Source organism: Ursus americanus, chromosome 7 (assembly GCF_024610735.1).
Source record: "Ursus americanus isolate L20-20 chromosome 7, mUrsAme1.1.p, whole genome shotgun sequence".
Taxonomy (NCBI): domain Eukaryota; kingdom Metazoa; phylum Chordata; class Mammalia; order Carnivora; family Ursidae; genus Ursus; species Ursus americanus.
In genome coordinates, this window is record NC_142133.1 from 8,375,304 (window position 1) to 8,395,569 (window position 20,266).

The 20,266-nt window shown below is 40.1% G+C and overlaps 1 protein-coding gene across 50 annotated transcripts in view; it reads right to left on the bottom strand.

Annotated features, from left to right (window-relative positions):
• Window positions 1–20,266, bottom strand: part of MAP4K4 (mitogen-activated protein kinase kinase kinase kinase 4) — a 188,650-nt gene that overhangs the window by 53,682 nt on the left and 114,702 nt on the right. For all 50 annotated transcript variants that reach the window (XM_087863250.1, XM_087863249.1, XM_087863254.1 and 47 more), the window contains exons 6-12: window positions 17,738–17,828; window positions 15,593–15,723; window positions 13,004–13,058; window positions 11,467–11,545; window positions 7,907–8,082; window positions 5,488–5,560; window positions 3,848–4,058 (exon numbers count right to left, since the gene is read on the bottom strand). In XM_087863250.1, the coding sequence (XP_087719376.1) occupies window positions 3,848–4,058; window positions 5,488–5,560; window positions 7,907–8,082; window positions 11,467–11,545; window positions 13,004–13,058; window positions 15,593–15,723; window positions 17,738–17,828 (816 nt within the window). The remainder of the gene's footprint in view (window positions 1–3,847; window positions 4,059–5,487; window positions 5,561–7,906; window positions 8,083–11,466; window positions 11,546–13,003; window positions 13,059–15,592; window positions 15,724–17,737; window positions 17,829–20,266) is intronic.

Sequence of the window (20,266 nt, forward strand, 5' to 3'; positions counted from 1 at the left end):
ACAGAAAATTAATTTTTCTCTTGCTTTCCTTTGTTTTTAATTTCTTCCACTTCACCCACCTCTCTCAAATTTTGGTCACTTTGGAATTTGTAGAAATGCTAGAAATGAATATAACCATGTGTCCTCTTGGTGGAATAAAAAGCAAAGAAACTGCTGGGGCTGACACTAACACTGACCCCCGACCTGAGGCAACCAAAATCACAAAGTGACAACTGCAACTCCAGGACTAAAACAGTCTACAGAGCACAGGCACCATGGTCATCTTCCCAAAGGGTAAGACTGGGAAGGATAGGGAATTGGGTTTTTTTTTCTTTTAAAGGAAAGGATAAATTCTAAGCTTAAACGAAAAGTTTGATATTGACTCCTATATATACCAAAAAGATCATTTATAAAATAACCCAACCAGAATGTGCTGTTATTATGATGGCACCAAAGGCTTGCTCAAAACAAATCTTCCCTAAGAAATTGTCTTTTTTTGAAGTTTACTAAAGTAGCAAACCAAACCTCAGACAAACATATCTTGCTTTTACTAATAATCTGGTAAGTTTCCATGAGGTCAAAATGAAGAAGTATAAACGAGACAGGAAACTTATTTAAATATGTAACAGGTTCAAAAACATATCCAAAGTATACCAACTAACACAGTAATCTTAACTTAGACTACTGCTCTTAATATTTGTATTAAAAATAGACAAAGAATGAGAAAACATCCTAATCAAATATGTAGATGTCATGGGAGCAGGGAGAAATAGTTAACAGGTATCAAATCAAGACTCAATGGAACAAGAGCACAAACTATTAGAATAAGATAACAATACAATTAAATATTCTTCATTTGTATCCCCCCCAAAAGGGAAAGGATGGAATGGGAGAAAAAGCTGGCTTGTGAACAATTTTTATGGGGAAAAAAAAATTAGCTAGAGGCAACATTCTATTTGAGGCAGAGGTGTGATGATGAATCTAAATATAAAAGGTAATACAGTCATATTAACATTTTTGTTAATGACCAGGGGGTCATTACCACATGGGGTTCTGAATCTGGATGCAATACTTCAGTAAGCGGAGGACACCCTGAGTGGGTCTTGCTGAGAAAGACTGGGGAGCAGACTCAACCACTTGAGGAGCTGTGAGGTCCAGGAAAGGACTGGGCTGAAGCTGCCAGTGTGAACTTGGCTGCCTGAGCTCAGCATTCTCCCCCTTTCAACCTGGGACCATCCAAAAACAACAAGGAAAATGGAAAACAGAAACAGAAACCTCATTTCCAGCAAAACTGAGAGACAGCCTTGAAAATATCTGTGAGGACTTCTAAGACCTCCAGTTCACACAGGAGCCAAGGAGGGGGAAGTAGAGAAAGATAAAGGAGAGGGATCCTAGCAGCAGCACATCTCAAGGAGCAAAGGAAGAGGGGAATATACACATACGGATTTCTTAAAGATGAAGGACCTATGAGGGGCAAAAGCACTCACCTGCAAAGAGGGCTCAGGACGGCAGGAGTCCTTAGCCCCAATGAGCCTAATTTTGTGGCAGTTGAAAAGAAAGGAAAATCCGTACTCAGTTTCCCCACAACCTCGACTTTTGGGTCATTTCTTTTTGTCAGGCACTGACAAATATTTGTTATCTTTCATTTGGGGGGGGGGGTTTGTTTGCTTGATTGCTTGTTTTAAAGTAGACTCTAAGCCTGGCGTGGAGCCCAAGGTGGGGCTTGAACTCATGACCCTGAGGATCAAGACCTGAGCTGAGATCAAGAGTTTGACGCTTAATGGACCAAACCACCCAAGCGCCCCTCCTTTCAGTTTTAATTGTCATTTATCTTATGACTGAGGCTGACCATCTCTATCTACTTCGATAATAACAAAAGGAATCCCAATTCCCCAAACAGTTCTGATTGAAGCTTCATGCCAATAAAGAGCTAAAAACCATTTATGGTTTAAATATTCCCAGATTACCTTCTGGGACCTAGAGTGTAGATGACGCTTAATTACCCCAGTCTAGTAAAAAGGAGTTAGATCACCAAGAATCCAAATTAGTGGATTCTATTCATGCAAATGTTCCCTGTTTCATACCCAGCTCCACCTTTCTTGATTAAGAGGTACCAAGAGGTGACTCTGAGTTTGAACTTTTACTGAGAAGTTGAAATTAAAGGGCTAATTGAAGCAAGTAAAGGGCAAAGTTCTCATTTAGACATCCCCAATCCTCTAGCCTTTGTTTTAACTAATAAAACAAAATGGCTGTCAAACTTCAGTCTCTCTCCTCTAGTCAGTGCTGGCCTTCACTTTGCAATCCTCCTCCCTACAGACCCTGGATAGTGGACACTTGTCTCACTACCATTTGAAAAGCAATTTCCGTGACATGTGTTACCAATGAGCTCGGAGCTGAAGTTATAAACCACCAAACTAACCTGTATCGTTTCCTTAGGGAAAGTACAGTCCAGGGTTTAAATGGACAGTGGAGAATACTGCTTAAAGTACTAGAAATAGCTAGAGCCTCAACACTCCAGCATTCTCACATACAAAGTCCAAATGGTCACCATGCAACTTCAACAAACCCTGGACCACTCTGGGTTTCTGTTACGTTCAAAGAGCACTGAGAAGAGTCTTAAAAATATTACAAAAGAGTTTGCAAATAAACTGCAAAAAGAGTTACACACATCCTATGTTTTCTTTCATAAGCCTGGGCTGAATATTTCCAGTCTCCTTAGTCAGAAAGGCACTAGTTTTCTAAACTAGGAACAAAATATAAAGTTTTCAGATTCAGACTACAAAACACACAAAACAAAGATTCCCCCAAACCTGAAACTGGGTAATATACCATGTGTTGTTATTTACGTTAAACTCCACTGTTTAGTATCAATACAGGGCTTTCTTGTTGTTTTGGGTTCTTTTTCTGCTGTAAGAAATATGAATCAAGGTGTATGAATTGAGAAAAAGAAACTACAATGAATGAGAAATTTGGAGCTGTGAAATATATAATAAAAGGAAAAAAAATCAAAAGGTTTCATTTGAGCCCCAAGTGAAAGAGAAATGACATTTCTATCAATTACAAATGAAAAAGCTGTGGGTAACCACAGCACCAATGTTAATAGTATTAATGAATTAAATGAGCAGGTAGTACAAAACGTATTTCCCCACTGCAGAATATAACTAATCCCACTACATTAACAACTAGATTATTGAACAGCAGGTGTATTATACCCAATGTAATTCTTTTCTCATCCCTTACTCTTTTTCTTAAAGATTTTATTTTTAAGTCATCTCTATACCCAACATGGGGCTGGAACTCACAACCCGAGATTAAGAGTTACAAGCCCCACTGACTGAGCCAGCCAGGTGCCCCTTTCATCCCTTACTCCTGGATGTACCTACAGTTGAGGCATTTATTTAAAAAACCTCCTAAATTCGTAGAAAAAAAAATTTTTTTTTCCTGTAAAAAAGTCTGAAGTTTCAGAAAAATATGTACACATGAACTTGGACCCAGAGGCCAAGAGAAGAAAAGAAATCAGGTCAAGCCTGAGCTCGCCAACTTAAACCACAAACAGAAACAGCCTTTGCAGAACTGGTATGATGCTATCTCTGGGCCCCTGCTGTTTTGCATCTAAGCACAATATGATGATGAGTAACTGTGGGACAGGTCCTTAAGTTTTTACAAGAAAGGAAAACATTTCCAAGACCACAAGGAATGTGAAGGCCTGCCAGTCCAAAAGCGTAAGCTTTCCCTCCGAAGTTACCTGAACAGGTAAGCCAGGGGAAAGGTATTATGTCAGAAGGCCACAGAAAACATTCCTTTGAGTGTCTGGCTACCAACGTGACTAAAGAAAGAGAAAAGCAACTGGACATTTCCCTTTTCCTACCTCTTCTAGCCGCCGCCTCTGTTCTTTCTGTTGCTCAATCCGTTTCTGCCTCTCTGCCAGCAGCTGCCTTTTATATTCTTCTTGCTCCCGGAGCTGTTGCTCCTGCAGTAACTGCTGTCTCCGAAGAGCCTCAGAACGTTCCTTGTTCTCCTGCTGCAGTCTCAAGAAATCCCGACGAAGCGTCGACTCACCAGGCACGTTGACGATGGAGCTGGAGGAGGAGGCAGCGCGTTCAGGGGTACGCACAGATCACTCTGCTCTCTAGGTGAGACTGGGGCCTCAGCGTGCTATTCCATTTCTCATTCATCCTCTTAATGAGTTCCTCCCACTCTGAGGCTCAACTAAGAAACCCAGGGGAATAACTGTATCTACAATTCAATAGTATTACATCTTTTATCCATTTCACAAATATCTTCAAACTCCATCCTGGATGTTTGCTTGATAAGACATCTCTACTTAGGATTCTCACATCAACTCAAACTCTGAAAAAGGAAAGTTGGAAATCCCCTTCTTCCACTTCATGAGTGGAAGTGGAACCTCCTTATTCTTCGACCACCTTACTTCCCACCAAGTCTTATCATGTATGCCCTCCCACTGCCTGTTTCCAGAATAAGCAGCTGAGCCCAAGTGGGTCCCAAGAATGAGCCACGGCACAGATAAACAGCATCACTGCTAGCTGGTCTCCCTGCTGAGAGCCACTGCTCCACTTCCAATACCCAGAATAACATGTCAAATCAATCTCCTTAAACCGCCTCTTTCCTTGTATCATGTTGCTATCCAAAACTACATTGCTCATGAAATCAGTTCAAATTACTCCAAAATATTTAGTCTCAAATGGATTCAAATATTCTCCTATGTAAGAAGAAAAACATATTATGGAGTTTTAACGATACATTTTCTTATCTCTTCATATGCTGTTTTCGAACTCCCATTGCCTGTACATATGTCTCCACAGGTTTTTCAACATACCCTTCCAGCCTCCCTTCGTTCAATGAGTCAAGTTATGTGTAGCTGAAAGCATGAAGGACTGCCAGGCAAGACCATTATTAAAATTTTAAAAACCCCTATTCCCTGAATAATTAGTTACTATAAGGTTCATACTACCAAAACCTTCAACCTTCTGCTTCACTGTACCTTAGGAAGTCACAGATAGCCAAAACATAGACTATAAGATGGATTAGGACAGACCATACACAAGTAGAAGAAATGAACTGCTGGTAACCACACTTGTGGGAAGAGCAAAACAAAACAGAACAACATTTTGGGCAAGACTGCAGTGTTTTTCAATGGAAGCCCGACAGGTCCCTGGGCAGGACAGGTCTTTATGAGTAGGAGTGTTCTATACACTCACTGCATGGCACATACCAACCAGGCCTCCTGGAGCAGCAATGCTGGCAGCAGGCTCCCTCTCCCCAGAACCAAACACAGCCCTACACACTGCCAAATGACGGGGGGAGAGGAAACCACAATCTCAGTAAAGCACCACTGGATAAGAGGTTTGTAGGAATCTTTCAAAGGGTGAAGAATGACGATGTTAAGGCACTTTCAAGGTACTTGAAGATTTCTTGAAATCCTGGCATCGACACGAAACAATTCCTTCATAAAGCAGGAAGCTGAACAGTGAGTAGCTTTATCATTACCTCGGCTCTCCTTCCTGTTCAGGCACTTCCTCCTCTTCTTCCTCACTCCCACTGTACTCATATTCGGTTTCATCTAGAAAGAAAAGGGCAAGATAAACACAACAGATCACAAATCATGACACATGGATGTATAGGCAAGCATCTCCAAGAGCGTTACAGCAGAAAATGAACAATATGTCCTTTATGAAAATAATGTGTACAGAGAATCTGGGGGAAGGAGGAGTGTGACACCCAATTCCCACAGTGAACAGCGGCATTCCCTGGACTACCCTTACTCCATGTGGAGAAGCAGATTCCACTGCATTCAAGACAGCTCCTTATGGGATGCACTGGGGAGGGGGTACAGGGCTGTGAGAGGGGCTTTCAAGCTCTTGACACACAAGAAAAGTGGCCCCAAAGGGTCAGCAAATTCAGAAAGTCCCGTTGATGCCAAAATGCAAAAGAAAGAGATTTAACGGCCCAAACTAAGGCAACTAGGAGTCGTCATTTGGTTATTGCTGGCGCCCAGGGAGCCACTTAGAGTGCAGCAGAAAGAAAGGTCTGCAGGCCTGACCACAGGCAAAGCACAGGAGGCACTAGGAGCATAAAGACACAAAATCAAATGTTCCCACAAAAATTACAAAGATGAAGCCAGGGGAAAACTGATGCAGAAACAATACAGCAAAAGGAGGAGAGTAAAGTTGCTCTCCTTTCACCAGATTAAGCACAAGTTTCAACATGAGCAACATGTTTTCACTTTAATAGGTTTTATGCTGTTTTCCCCAAAGTAACAGTCCATTTTATTGGACCCTGTACCTAATGTCAGTACCTAACTTTGAGGGAGCGTTGTGCACTTCAGAGAGCAATCAAAACTAGAAAGGTTGAAGAGATTTTCAAAACAAATCTATTCACAAAACACATTTCCAACTTTTTTCAGAGACACCGAAATTGAAAATCAGTGTCCTGGTAAGAAAAACAAGTCTGAGAACTTAAAACGGGGTTCAGTCTATATCATATATAATTGTAGATAAATACATCTTCAAATTCATCAGTGTCTATATATGACATTAGTTCTTTTCATTGCTAGACAATCAAAACTATGTACTTTTACAGAACATTAAAATAGGCTAGCTTCCAAAGGAAATTCCAACCTAAATAATCTTTGAACTCCTTTAAATAGTACTGTTATGTTTAAAATTTTGTACTATAAACTACTCCTTATTGACAAGAGGATGAGGGTATTTGAAGGGTAAATGAGTGCAAAGCGGGAAAAAAGGCCACTGTGACTTGAAAACTAAAAATGAAGATGAAGTGCTCCACTGTTCCACAAATGTGCACGAGACTCTGGCCTGAGCACCTGGTAAACACTGCAAATGTCCAGGTCTGTGAGCTACTCTTAAGAAAATGCATACTGGGAAAATGATTCAATGTACAAATGACCTTTTCCCAAGAAAAAGCTTTGTTTTCAAACTTTAGTTCACTTGTTGTAAGTGCACAGCTTACCATACAAAGCTTAATTACTTTCACAACTGAATATATCAGAGGGCCAAAAAGTTGTTGTGAGCAACACTGATGATTTAGCTCTGAAGACTGAAATGAACATGTAAAAAGCTTGGTACAGACCTCTAAAGAGACTGTGAACAACTCTTTTATCGCCTTGATCTTGCACTTTTTAGTTTCTTCTTTGGCCTTGAAGTTTGAATGTCAAGAAAAATTCATTATCAAGATGCCAGGTATTCAAATGTTCTGTAAAGTTATGGTAAGAATGCATAAATTCTTAATTCTTTGTGATCACCGTGAGCTAAAGGCCTCAGGGAGGGCTGTGAAGACGGTGACGAAGCCTGACTGTACCTTGCTGGACAGAGGGAAACAGAGGGCACTCCAGGCAGATGGACACAGAACACGTAAAGATATAAAACCAAGATACTGGGAACAGAAAGGAACATTAAATAACTGGCATAAGGGCATGTTCATGTTGTGCCGTAACGAGAGAAAAGTAGTCAGGCCTGACCACACCTCTTACACAGAGCAGAGCATCAAGAAACCCAGAGCATCCTTGAGCAGGAGAGAAATGGGTGAACACACGGATGCTGATGTTCACAGCTGATGCTCAATAAACCATGAGTGATGTATTCAGAACACAAACGCCCATAATGAAGGAAAAAGAGCAGCACAAAGAGCTCCTGAGGGGGAATGAGAGAAACACCCCGTTTGTGCTGACCAGCCACGGTGCAGTATGTCTTGTGTCCGCCCGGCGACACACCATGCAGCTCTGGTCAGCTCGACCCGAGGCTCATGAGTGACTTGCAGAGCAGAGACAAGCTACTCCAGCACCTGCTAAGGGAGCACACACTCCTGGATGGAAAAGGGGTAATCTCTTCTAGTGGCAAAAACTTAAAATATTATTTTTTCAAGATGAAAATTAAAAAAGGGTTAATACCTTTCTCTCCTCTCTTCTTTCTGGTCCGGTCTATATGGTCCTTAAGCTGGATTCTAACTTGCCTTTCGTTTGGCTGATCCCTTATAAAAGGGTGTTTCAAAAGCTGCTCTGTGGAGGGTCGCTGCATGTAATTCTTCACCAGGCACCCTTCTATAAAACTAAAAAATTTCTTTGACCTATAAGAGGAAGTAAAAAAAAAGATCATCAAATTTCCACTGCAAAGAGCAAGGTTCCAAAATATGAATGAATTATTAGTCTGAAAACATACAAGAGCTTCAGAATTCACTGTGAACATTCTGCAAATGCACAGGAGTATTAGGAACTCGGGACCATGGATAAGAAGCATCACTTATGCACAGTTTAATAGTTATACCACATCACTGACAACAAATCACCAACAGAGAGCTTTGAAGGAAGTCAGATTTAAACAAACTGGGTTTAAATGTAATGTTGCTTATTAATCAATCAATCACAGAAGTGGAGAAGGCAAGGGGGTAAAGGGAGGCTTTTGTGAAAATGAAGGCAGACAGAAGACAGCAGATGTCCAGAACCTGGAAGACGAAGATAGACACAGAGATAAAGAGTGAATGCTGGGGCTCCTGAACCTGTTAATACAGCATTTCAATCCGTTTCCAACTGATTTATCTATCAATTCTCTATGCTTAATGTACAGAGGTACAAATACATAATAGTTCTGAGGAGGGCAAGGACTCTGTCACCTACATTTACCCTACCAGCTACTTCTACTTTTGCCTGTTTCTCCATGTCTGGCTCATGATGACCCCCATCCCGGGCCCTGGCCGAGACACTCACCCATCCTATCTTTTGAGACTCAGGTAAGGTATCGTCTCTTTAGGTAGGGCTTTCCTGGCAACACTCCACCCCCGTATCCCCAAAGTTAGGAGCCTTTCCCCTAGGGTTGTCTGCATTTAATAGACTGTTCACATCACGTTTGTGTTTCTGTCTCCTCTGCTGAGGACAGGTCAGGAGCTGGTTCCTATTTTTCAATTTATCAGCAATGCCCAACACTGAGCATGGGCAGACCACAAGAGGTATGTAATAAATTTTTGTTGAATGAATGAGTTGTTCAGTCTTTTAAGAATGTGATTTAGAAAATCAGTTCTTTCCAATTACTTCACTGCTTTTAAGAATCACTTCCACGTCTTGTATTTCCATTCAAACTTACCATTTTTTTCAATTCAACAAATATTTATATATTAACAATTTACATTTGTTTATGCTAGGCTCTATAAGAAATACACATAGGAAATAAAGTGGAGGACATCTATATACACACAACAGCAGGTATATAATCAAACTTCCACAGGAAGAAAGAAAAGAACTGCTACAGGAGGTTAGACATCAAGAAAAAGTAGGATAGTTGATATTCTAGAGATGGGAGAGAGAAGCCACCATTCCAGAATGAAAGGAACAACATGAACAAAGGTAGAAAAGTACTACAGAGTAATGAATCGTTTTCTGATGCTAGTATGAAAAGTGGAAAAGAACAGAAAAATAGGTCAGGGTCAGCTCTGAGAAGGGCCTTCGAAGTCACTCAGTGAAGTTGTGACTTTATCTTATGGTTAATGAGAATGTTGTAGTGGACCCTAAAGTTCTGACACAGAGATCCCTAAACTCCACTGCCCACAAAGACCACTTGAGTTTATCAAAAATACAAATACCTGGGTCACTCCTCAGACCTAACAAACCAGGAACACTTTGAGGCTAGAACCCTAAACTGAAAGATTCCAAAGGGATTCTCACCTACCATGTCTACAAATTAACATCTGGGAATCAATGATCTACAATATATTCTTTAAAGTCAACTGTCAAGGTCTGCTGGAAGAGAGTTCGCCGATCACTTCTCCAAAACCAGCAACAGAAATGTATATTGGTTGACAGGAAGACAGCAATCAGAAAGGAGGAAGAACATTATGTTTGCAATCATCTCATTCTTTTAGAATGATAGCAATGATGTAAATGGATGAAAATGCATCTAATCAAGTTTAGAGAAGTTTCGTGTAAGAACACAGAAATAATTTGTCATCTACATCTGTCTCTTTACATCACTGTATTTTATACACAGAGCGGTTAATCCCAAACTGTAAGTGATGGACAGAATAATCAGAGTGGGGCCAGCTGACAGGACTTGTGAATTGCAAGACACCCTGAAGACAGAGCATAAACTCCGTTTTTTAAAAAACAGCATTATTTTGTTTAGTTGGATAGTATTACCCCAGCCCCACAGCTTACTCCTTGGTGATGCCCACTGTACACATTTGGTTTCTAGGGCTGGCCACCACAGATGTCCAGAGTTATCAAGTTTCAATACAAGAGACCAATTGGGGCTAAAATCTCAGCAACCGTACTGCCTTAGAGAACTCTCTAAAAACCGGTAAGTGGAACTAGATAAGCTCGGTTAGCTGGAGCTGAATGTGGTTAAAGACAGTATAAAAAGAACGAGAAAAATCCTGCCAGCAAACAAAAGGTGGGGACAGTAAGGAACAGGGGAAGTGTAAAAGAAACAAGAGTAAAAACACATGTGTGCATACAATGCCCATAGACAGGAAAAAGAGAACTACAGGACATCAGAAGATGAGAAACCAAGAACAAAAGAGAGGACAGCAAGAGCTTAAAGACCAAATCCAGAAGAGAAGAAGCCTTGAAATTGAGATCTTTTGCATATTTCACAATAGAAGCCAAGAGGAGACAACACTCACTGGAAAACCAGTGAGAATAGTTTCAGGAGGGGAAAAAAACCACCATGGTAGGACATGTGGGCACTACTAAGATAGACAGATGTGCCCAGGGAAACAGACAGAAGGGGAGAGGGCCCACATGCAGGAGCAGCCTGAGTGGAGACAGACGTGAGAGGAAAGCACTCAGAAAAAAGTTCAAGAGGAAACAAGGGAGCAAAATTCTCAGGTGAAAACAAAGCACTACTACTACCCTTTCCCTCAACACTTTTAAAACTAAACCAAATCAACACTTTCCCACACACCACAATTCTTAAGGTTTTTGCCAGGGAGGTCACCATCATCGCCCTTCACTGGTAAGTGACTTTTGTTGAGCAAATATGTGAGGGCTTCGGGGAGAAAGGTGGCAGCCCAGAGACAGGACCATTCCTTTCATTTCTGGAATGAAAAAAGATGCACCTAATTTCAATGTTTTGCAACAATTACAGTAAATGCCTCCATTAACATTCGAATCCTATTTCACTTGAGGAGCTGCAAAGTCAGTACAGCTTTGCTTTTGAATGTGAAAATGCTTAGAAAGGTATTATACTTAAAAGTGGGCTTAAATATTAAAATGAAACTTTTTTCTTTAACCATGTTACAGTTTGTCCTATGGTCACTTGTTACTAATTTGTAATTAAAAGAGAATTTATGAAGAAAAAAACATTTTAAAAAAGACACTTTTTAACTGGTGTTTCAGGGCACTGGCTCTTACGTTCTTTGGGAACTGGAATGACTGAGTTTTGTCTTGGAGTGAAACTGAAAAGGAACAGTTTTTTGTAAAAAGGAAAGAGCAAAAACAACAACAAAGCATACACGGCTTACCATTTTTTTGACTTCAGCCTGGGAGGAGGGTTTCTGGGAATGAGAAACAGTGCTCTCATTGGATGCATGTCACAGAGAGCTGGGGAGAGGAGACGGTGGCGTCAGTATGGCACTTATTTTACTCATTTTTAATTTCTAGGGCTCGCTCAAAATATCAAATGTCCTGTCCCATCACCTGACTGACAATCTTTATGTCAAGCAGTCTAGACATTCACTTATGAACCTTAGGGCATACACTGAGTTCCCCATTTAAACACAGCAAAATATAAGGAGGTCAAGAGCAACAAGAGGAATATACAATTTCAAATTGACATTGGAAAGTTTTCGTAAATCAAAGATAAATACAGATTCACAGTCTTACGGGAATGAACAGCTTAAGTTTCTAAACCATCTATAAGACCGCAATGACAATAATTTTATTGTCATAGGGTCGTGGTGAGGATTAAATCAGACACTGCTTGTAAAGGCATTCATACAGTGCCTAGACACAGTAAGCGGCAGTGAAGCCCTCCAGAAATGTTAACTGTTTGTTCGCTGTAGTGCTAGGAAGGAGCAAAGATGAGAGAATAAAACAGACTATTTGATTCTGTGCAAGTACTATTTGTACTTCTATCACTTGCCCAATAAAGTTATGTCAGGTGCACACGCACTCATTAATATGTCACAATAAGCAATGTGCATTTTCATGTGTTCATTTACCTTCATGAGAATCTTACAAGGCAGCTGGGAAATGGGGGCCAAAGAAGACAATCTATTCCCACTGTGAAAGAAAACTGAGACAAAGGATCCGGCAATACGCCCCTGTGTCAATTCCTCAGATGGAAACATGAGGAAACACATGGTGGTCAAGACTGACATCGACTTCTTGTATCGCAAACTAATTTTTAGCCATTGGAAATTTTTTTCATTCATTCAACAAATATTTATTCAGCAGCAACTATGCAGCAGACAAGTATACATTCTTTGTATACTCCTTTTTTAAGGGGACCAGCAGATAATGCGATAATGCTGTTTTGTCTCTTTGTTCTCTACAATTCCACCCCGTCTCTGCTCAAAAATCAATTTTATGAAGTTGTCATTCAGTTAATTAAAAGGAGAAGCACATTTCACAAGTAACCAAAAAAACAAAAAACAAAAACACCACAAAAAACCCAGACCTTATTCTACAGATAAAAAGTTATGCCTCTGTTTGTAAAGTCAAACGTAAGTATTACTAAAATTTCATGTGTTAGGACCAGTTTCATGTGTTAGGATTTAGTTTCACTAAAGTTTAAATTGTAAAATGAAATTACTGCCTATTATCTGATGTCAGCATATTTTCAGGTCACACATTTGAACCCAACTTAAATAAAAGATAAAATGTAACCTACAGACTTGGTGGATGCCAAAAATCCTTTTATATCTACAGCTTCACTGTATTTATGCTTCCTTCATCTGAATGTCCCACTAGGAATGGCTTTACCCATGAAGCTGTTCTGTTTGAAGCATTGAGACTAGGTTTAAGTCACTGAGCTAAAAAGGAAAGAACATTACTTACGGGGAGCACCTTCTGCCATCTCAATGGCTGTAATGCCACAAGACCAAAGGTCACTCTGCAAAAATAAAACAGTATGTTACAGGTACCAGATTACATATGAAACCACTAACTTACCATGGATGGTTATTCACACAAATGATATAAAGGCATTTTTCTATATAAACTGAAAAGAAGTTTGCCACAAAATTAAAAGCAAACACATATATAAGAATACCTTCCAAATAAATGAATGAAAAAATACAGGTAAAATTGGTTTGCTAACTAGAACCACTCGCATCTACGACTGAACTAGAGGTGGCCCATAGAAAAGCTTCTCTCTACCCGCCACCGCACACTCTGCTGCTCAGTATGTTTCTTTATGTTCAATAACAGACTCCTGGCCCAGATTTATGTTTAATTTTATGTTTTATGTTACTATCTCAAATTTAATTAAGAGGTTAAAATCTTAAAGGCTAACCTGAAATTAATACAACACTGTACATTAATTATACTTGAAATTAAAAAAAAAATTTAAGTTTAAAGGTTAGAAAGCACTCTTTTATAAAAGGTCCAACAGTTGAATTAATAAAATCTACCATAGTTCCCTAATTTGAATCACACTGCTGATGAGCCTCTCCACTCTCCCCTCAAACTTTACTAAGGGGTGAGCATAAGCTGCCATCTTTGCATGGAATCTCTTCCTTCTGAGTCCCCTGAAATATTAATTTTATAATTTGAATTTTAACTTTACTCCCCACTCAAATACAAGTTCTCATGAGGACAGGCACTTTTGTCTGTTTTATTCACCTTAGTATTCCCAGAACTGTGACTGGCATGTGGTAGGCACTCAATAAACATTGGCTGATGAATGAATGAAATTTTATCAGCCAATTTCTTAAAATCCAAACAAGATTTTCAAATGCAGACAATGGGTAGTTATTATCATTAGCATTCTCTTGTTTATATGCTATTCTAATGAAAGAATTACTTAAAGTTGTTCAGTTTAAGCATTTTCTAAATAACCTATAATTATGTTACACAATTCAAACACATGTTTGATTATAAGAAGGATAGGCCCACAAATTTCTCCCTTGTTTTTATGAGGTTTTCTCTACTATAGGATGCAAAGGAGGGGTTTCACCCAACTTAACCCAGTGACTAATCTCAGCAGCATCAGTGGTGGGACATGCAGATGTTCCACGCCATTTGGTGTGATGCAACACAAACCATACCCATCTCCTGAGGCAATCTTGCTTTAGGTTTTTCTTGATACTAATTGAATTTCTCCAGTTTACAAGAAACAAGGTAAATGCCTTACAAAGATGGTAAAGTTAAAATTCGAAAATGGTAAGACAAATCTGGATGGTGGAATACTGCCTCTTCAACAAGTCAGTGTCATGAAAAAAAGGGGAGGGGGGTTGGTTAAGCCTTGATTAAAAGATACTCTGTGGCCAAACCGCCAAATACAATGTCTTGTCCTATATTAAACATTCATTTAGATAAGTCAGATACAAACCAGCTGGGTCTAATTACAGACTCCATATTAAGAATTATTATTTTTTAAAGATTATTTATTTGAGAGAGAGACAGAGCACGAGTAGGAGAAGGGGCAGAGGGAGAGGGACAAGCAGACTCCGCTGAGCAGGGAGCCCGATGCAGGGCTCAATCCCAGGACCCTTGAGATCATGATGTGAGCCGAAGTCAGATGCTTAACCAACTGAGCCACCCAGGTACCCCAAGAAATTATTCTTCATTTACTTAAGCATGTTAATATTTTGGGTATGCTGGAAGATGTTTTCAAATTTTGGAGATAACAAAACAACGTATTCAAGAGTGAAAAGTCATACAGTCTATATAATCTATTTTAAAATACTCTAGCATATGAAAAAATAAAAATTCCACCATACCATATACTTAAAATGAATTTCATTACTTGGGTATTTTTAATAAATACTAAAATACACTGGAGAGTGTAAAGATATGAACTCAAGTTTGAAAAACATTAACATGTACATAAACACTCTGACTAATCATGGCAAAACAATTTTTAAAAAAATAATTTCTGCAAACATATTCAACCCGAATCTGATGATCAAATATGGGTTTTACATTGGGATCAAAAACGTGCATTATTGATACAAGTCCCTAGAGGTCACTCTAATAATTTAAATATATTTGTGTACCAAATCAAGCTGTAGAGCTCTTCAACAATATTCTAAAATTTCACATAGATGAAGCTACTGCTGTATATTCCAACAATATTTTTAAAAGTATAATAAATATCTTATAATAAATTCTTCAAGTTTAAAAGGACAGCAAACAAGGCAGAGTATTTAATTTACTCATGACAAAATTTTTATGCATAAGACAGTGACTCACCCGGCCGTGAAAGCAGTATATTACTTAGTAAGGAGAACAAAGGTGACAGGGAACAAACAACAAGACAGCACCTCAAAACTGTCTCGGAAAATCTGTACCTGCAACAAGGTTCCCAAGTCTTCCTTACTGAAACAGCAGGAAGGGATAAAGGGTGTGCAATCTAAAGTAGAGCCCCCATCCTTCAGGAACACTAGGGACCGGGTGAAGGCCAAGAAAGCAGGCGCCTCTTACTCTGTAATCGTAGGTGGCATCTGGGTTCTCATCACAAGCGATAACCTCAGGAGCCATCCAGTAGGGGGTGCCTATGAAGGTGTTTCTCCTCCCAACCGTCCGGTCGAGCTGAGCACTCACACCAAAATCGACTGTGGGAGGAAGAGAAAGGAAGGAGTAGAACATAATTAACAAACAAGTAAACCACAAGACGAAGAAATGTGAGGAGGAGGTGTCTTCAGTGTAAACTCAAAGAGTAATATCATGGACATGCAAACTCCTTAAGGTCACCAGCATCGATAAGGAGAACCGTCTCCAGAGCAAAGCTGCCAAAATGACAAAAACCTGGGAGGCCTGCCCACAGCTACTTCCCTGAGCTTCTACCACAGTGACCACTAGAGGGACTTCGGGATGAATTAGGATGTTCAGTGCTTGCAGTAAACATACTTGCCACAAACAAGATCAAGTCAGAGAAAGCTCCAAGTTCAGGAGAACTGATTAACACCCACGTGACTCAGCTTCTTAAGCAGCGCTTAACCACAGAACAGAGAAGAAACCCACAAAGGTTTTCTGGAAAGTACACAGAAATGAATTCAATAAAGAGAATCAAGCTAAATCACAAATATACTAAGAAACACTCCTCAAGGTACCCAGGACTTCTGATTTTTCAGAGTGACCCCTACATCCCACTCAGCTGAACGATGATGGTGGTCTAGAGGAAAGTTCAAGGATGGGAGGCAGAGCTGGCAGGAAGACCAGGGTCTCTAATGGAATATTTGCCAACATCACTATGCACACTGCCTTTACCCCAGGAGGACTGTATGATGGTGGACGCGCTCTTGCAGAAGGGAGTATGGAGGGCTGAGATCACTCACAGGGGTTGGGTTATAGATTCAGTTTCTGTAGGCAGAACATGCTCAGGAAACCACCTGGCCAGGAGGTGGGCTCACATGACCTGACACAGACACACACGGGCCAGGCAGTAAGTGTCATTTGCAGCAACTCAGACAGTAGTCACAAGTGATCACCAAGTGATTATGGAAGGACTATCACAGTCCCAGCACCAGGGGGCCAGCACAGGGAACACAGACGGCTTACTGAGTCACTGGGAATGAGAACAATTCAAGTGCCTCCTATCTTAGCTTTGAGGGGATTTCCTATCCTCCACAGATGACCAAATGGAGGTACTATGCAAGAAGGAAATAACGAACATTCTGTTTTTAAGGTGTACCTACTGTGCCTAAGGTCTTTGAAAGACGTACGAGATTCTTATAAGCATAAACAATTTTTTGTGTGTGTGATGCCTTAGTGGAAGAAAATGTCTTGTTAATGTTTTAAAAATTTGACAGAACCATTATATAAAACTGGGATTGAAAAAAGTTCAAATCCGGGTAAAGGAAACAGGAAATACAGAACCATTATAAAATCACCTCCAGTAAGATACTCTGAACTCCATCCATCCATGCATAAATTTACTGAGCACCTACTACTTTTAAGGCACTGTGCTAGGTGCAAGCTAAGAATGCTCTCGTAAATAAAACATCCTAGTTGCTACACTTTCAGAATTTACATTCTAGTAAAAAAGTCAGAAACATAAGTAAACAAATAGCTGTATAATTATAAATTGTGATCAGGATTAGTGAGGAAATAAGCAGTAGATCAGAAGGTCAGGGAATAGATCAGAGCGTCTTTCCTCTGAAGATGAGGAAAAAATTGCAACTTCAAAACTGTTCCAAATTGGGAACAGTATGTGCGAAGACCCCACGAGGCATCCCAAGGAAGTCAAAAAATGAGTGAACTGGACAAGGAGAGAAGTGAGGATGGTCACAAAATGGGGCTGGAAAGTAGCAGGGGCCAAGGTAAGAAATGCAGACTTTATTCCAGGTGAAATAGCAAGCCACTAACAGTCTTTAAGGAAGAAAGTGCCGTGATCTGATTTAAACATTAGTCTGTCTACTATATGGAGAGAAGAGCAGGGGGGGAGGAGCGTGGTGGGGAGGAAGGCTGGAGACAGACAAAGCAATAAGCCCAGTTCCCACTTCTTAAAAAGAACAGAAAGAGAAAATGTGGGTAATAGAGCTTTTAGCTAAATGCCAATGAGGTAGGGAGTGCTGCTGGTTTGCACCAGGAGCAAGTATTAGATCATGTGGCACATGCGTCACATACCAAGTTTCACCTCTGCATTCTCGGTCAGCAATACATTCTGGCCCTTGATGTCCCTGTGAATCACGTGATGGATGTGAAGATGTGCCAGCCCCTGAAGAAGAGAGACAGATCTGAATTTTAGTTGTTGCTGCAAATAAAGAGCCTGGAATGCACTTCTTATGACAAAGCACCCATGCAGGCCACAAGATTTTTGAACCATATTTAGAACATACTACAATTCGATCTTAGTGCATTTCCAGGAAGACATCACCAAGAGCACCACACAAACAGAAAGAAGTACCCCCCCCCTTAGTTCCAATGGGTTAGGTCCCCTGTCTAAGCACCATGATCAGTTTCTAGCTGCTCCTTGAAGACACACTCTAGATTACCATCTGCAGTGTCTCTGCTGTAATTTGTGCTATTTGTGTACAGGGTGGTTCCTTTCCCACGCTACACGTCCATCTTTCAGTGGGTGACCCCGTGGGTATATTTGAACTAGACCCATCCCAGGGGAAAAACAAAGAGCCAGAGTGGGGTTTCAAGTCTGGCTCTTGAACACTGCCTGGTTTTCCCACCGCACAGTGACAAATTGCTAACTGCTGATCAATCCCACCTCACCCCAAATGTAAAACAATTCTGCCATCGAAAGAGCTTTATGTTCAAATAAATTATCATTCTTTCCCAAGGAAATAAACCCTACTGGGCATACAGCACTTTCTGATGACCTTGTATCGGGAACGAAGCCCAAGAGCATGTCTCTTATGAGAAGTGGTAGAAGAACAAAAACACATTTTGCATCCAAATGACAAAAATGGGTCATTCTCACAACTCCTATATTTGTTCTGTCTTTAGCTAGAGAAGCCAAATCTATAGCCTGCCTCCTTAAGATACAAACAAGCTATTTATTCTGAAATGTCTCAATTCAAAAAGGCTAGATCGGAAGCAAGGGTTTACTTAATTTTCCTGTTTCATTTTTTTGTCTGAGGTTTTATTGTTATCGTTACTGTGTAGGATATGCATTAAATATAACAGCTGCTCTAGAACACTAATTTTTCTAACACAGGGGGGTTTCTAAACAATAATTTACTCGTCTGCTTATAAAGCAGAATAGAGCTTACTTGATGGCTCTGTTTATTTTTCCACCACACAGGATGTGCAGTGTTATACCACAAAGCACTGACTAGGGGAAAAAGCACTAAAAATATATGGTATGTTAGTGCTATAGTTAGGAAGAAAGTCTCTCCTTTAAGCATGGCATAACTCCGAAAGCAAAGAGGAAACCAAAAAAAGTAGCTTCCCTAATTCTTTCATAATTCCTACTTCTACTACCTCAGTTCATTATATATTCTCTAACTTTCCCAAACCCCCTTATACTTTCACAGGATTATCTTAGCAACAAACTTAAGTACCCACATCTTCTCAAACAATGTGGCCTCCATGCACTCTTGTTTCTTATGAGAGAGAAACATTAAGAAACATCTACTTCCTGGTCCTATTGCTGAAGGATTGCTGTGTCTCTAGGTGAAACCACTCAAGGTGTGTTAATACCTTGTAGGCAATGTGAACTTGAGTTATAATTATTCTAAACAAGTACATCTTTCCCTGTGTGAAGAGAAAATGCATGTTCAACTACTCTTGCATGTTCAACTATTCCCATGCCAAAATTAAGCCACAATTATGCCTCCTTAGCAGAGACAGTCCAGATAGAAATGCACACTAAATACCATCCTAGAGCAAATGCACCAATGTTTCAAAGCTAGAAAACATCTTTCCTGTAACTCTATCTCATTCATGGGCATCAAGCAAAGGAACAGTCTAAGGCTGTGCTTCAGTACTGGTTATTTAACACTTATTATAAGTACCCATATTCACTATGAATATTGGTTTCTACTAAAATGCATCAACGGCTGGGTAGACTGTAAACGTGGAAGTGGGCTGGGATGAACGCACTGGCTTTGTTGGTAAACCTTTGGTCTCAAAAGTTTCAGTGGGTGAGCCCAAGAGAGCTTTCCTACTTAGGTCTGAGGCCTACAAGCTCATGACTCTCAACCTTTTGAGGATCTTAACATAATAAGAGCATGTGAACCTAACACCTACCAAAGAATGAGGACAAGTTTTGCCACTGTGGAAATGAGCTAACCCAGCAATGTCTTTGAGAACCCACGTTATCCACTTGGGCTGGCTCTTTCCATTCCCACGACAGCTCACCTCCTTCTTACCATATCGCTTTCTCTTTACCAAAGTGGAGTCTCAGCAACTCTTCTGAAAAACACATACTAGCTTGTGACATACTGACTCTTCCAGAGGCTTGTTTGTTTTTAGTTCACTTAGACTTTTATCATAGGAAAAAATCCCATTCTAGATGAAATGTAAGTGAAGGAAAACTTGTTTCAGGTGCCACCAAGGTGGAAAACATTTGATGTATCTCAGAATGATGTCCATTAAGCTACTGTATTCAGGTCAGGGGCCTCGAACAACCTGAGCATCTTTGAAATGATGCCTGAGATCAATGGAAGTAAAATAGCTAAATATACCTATTATTACATGATA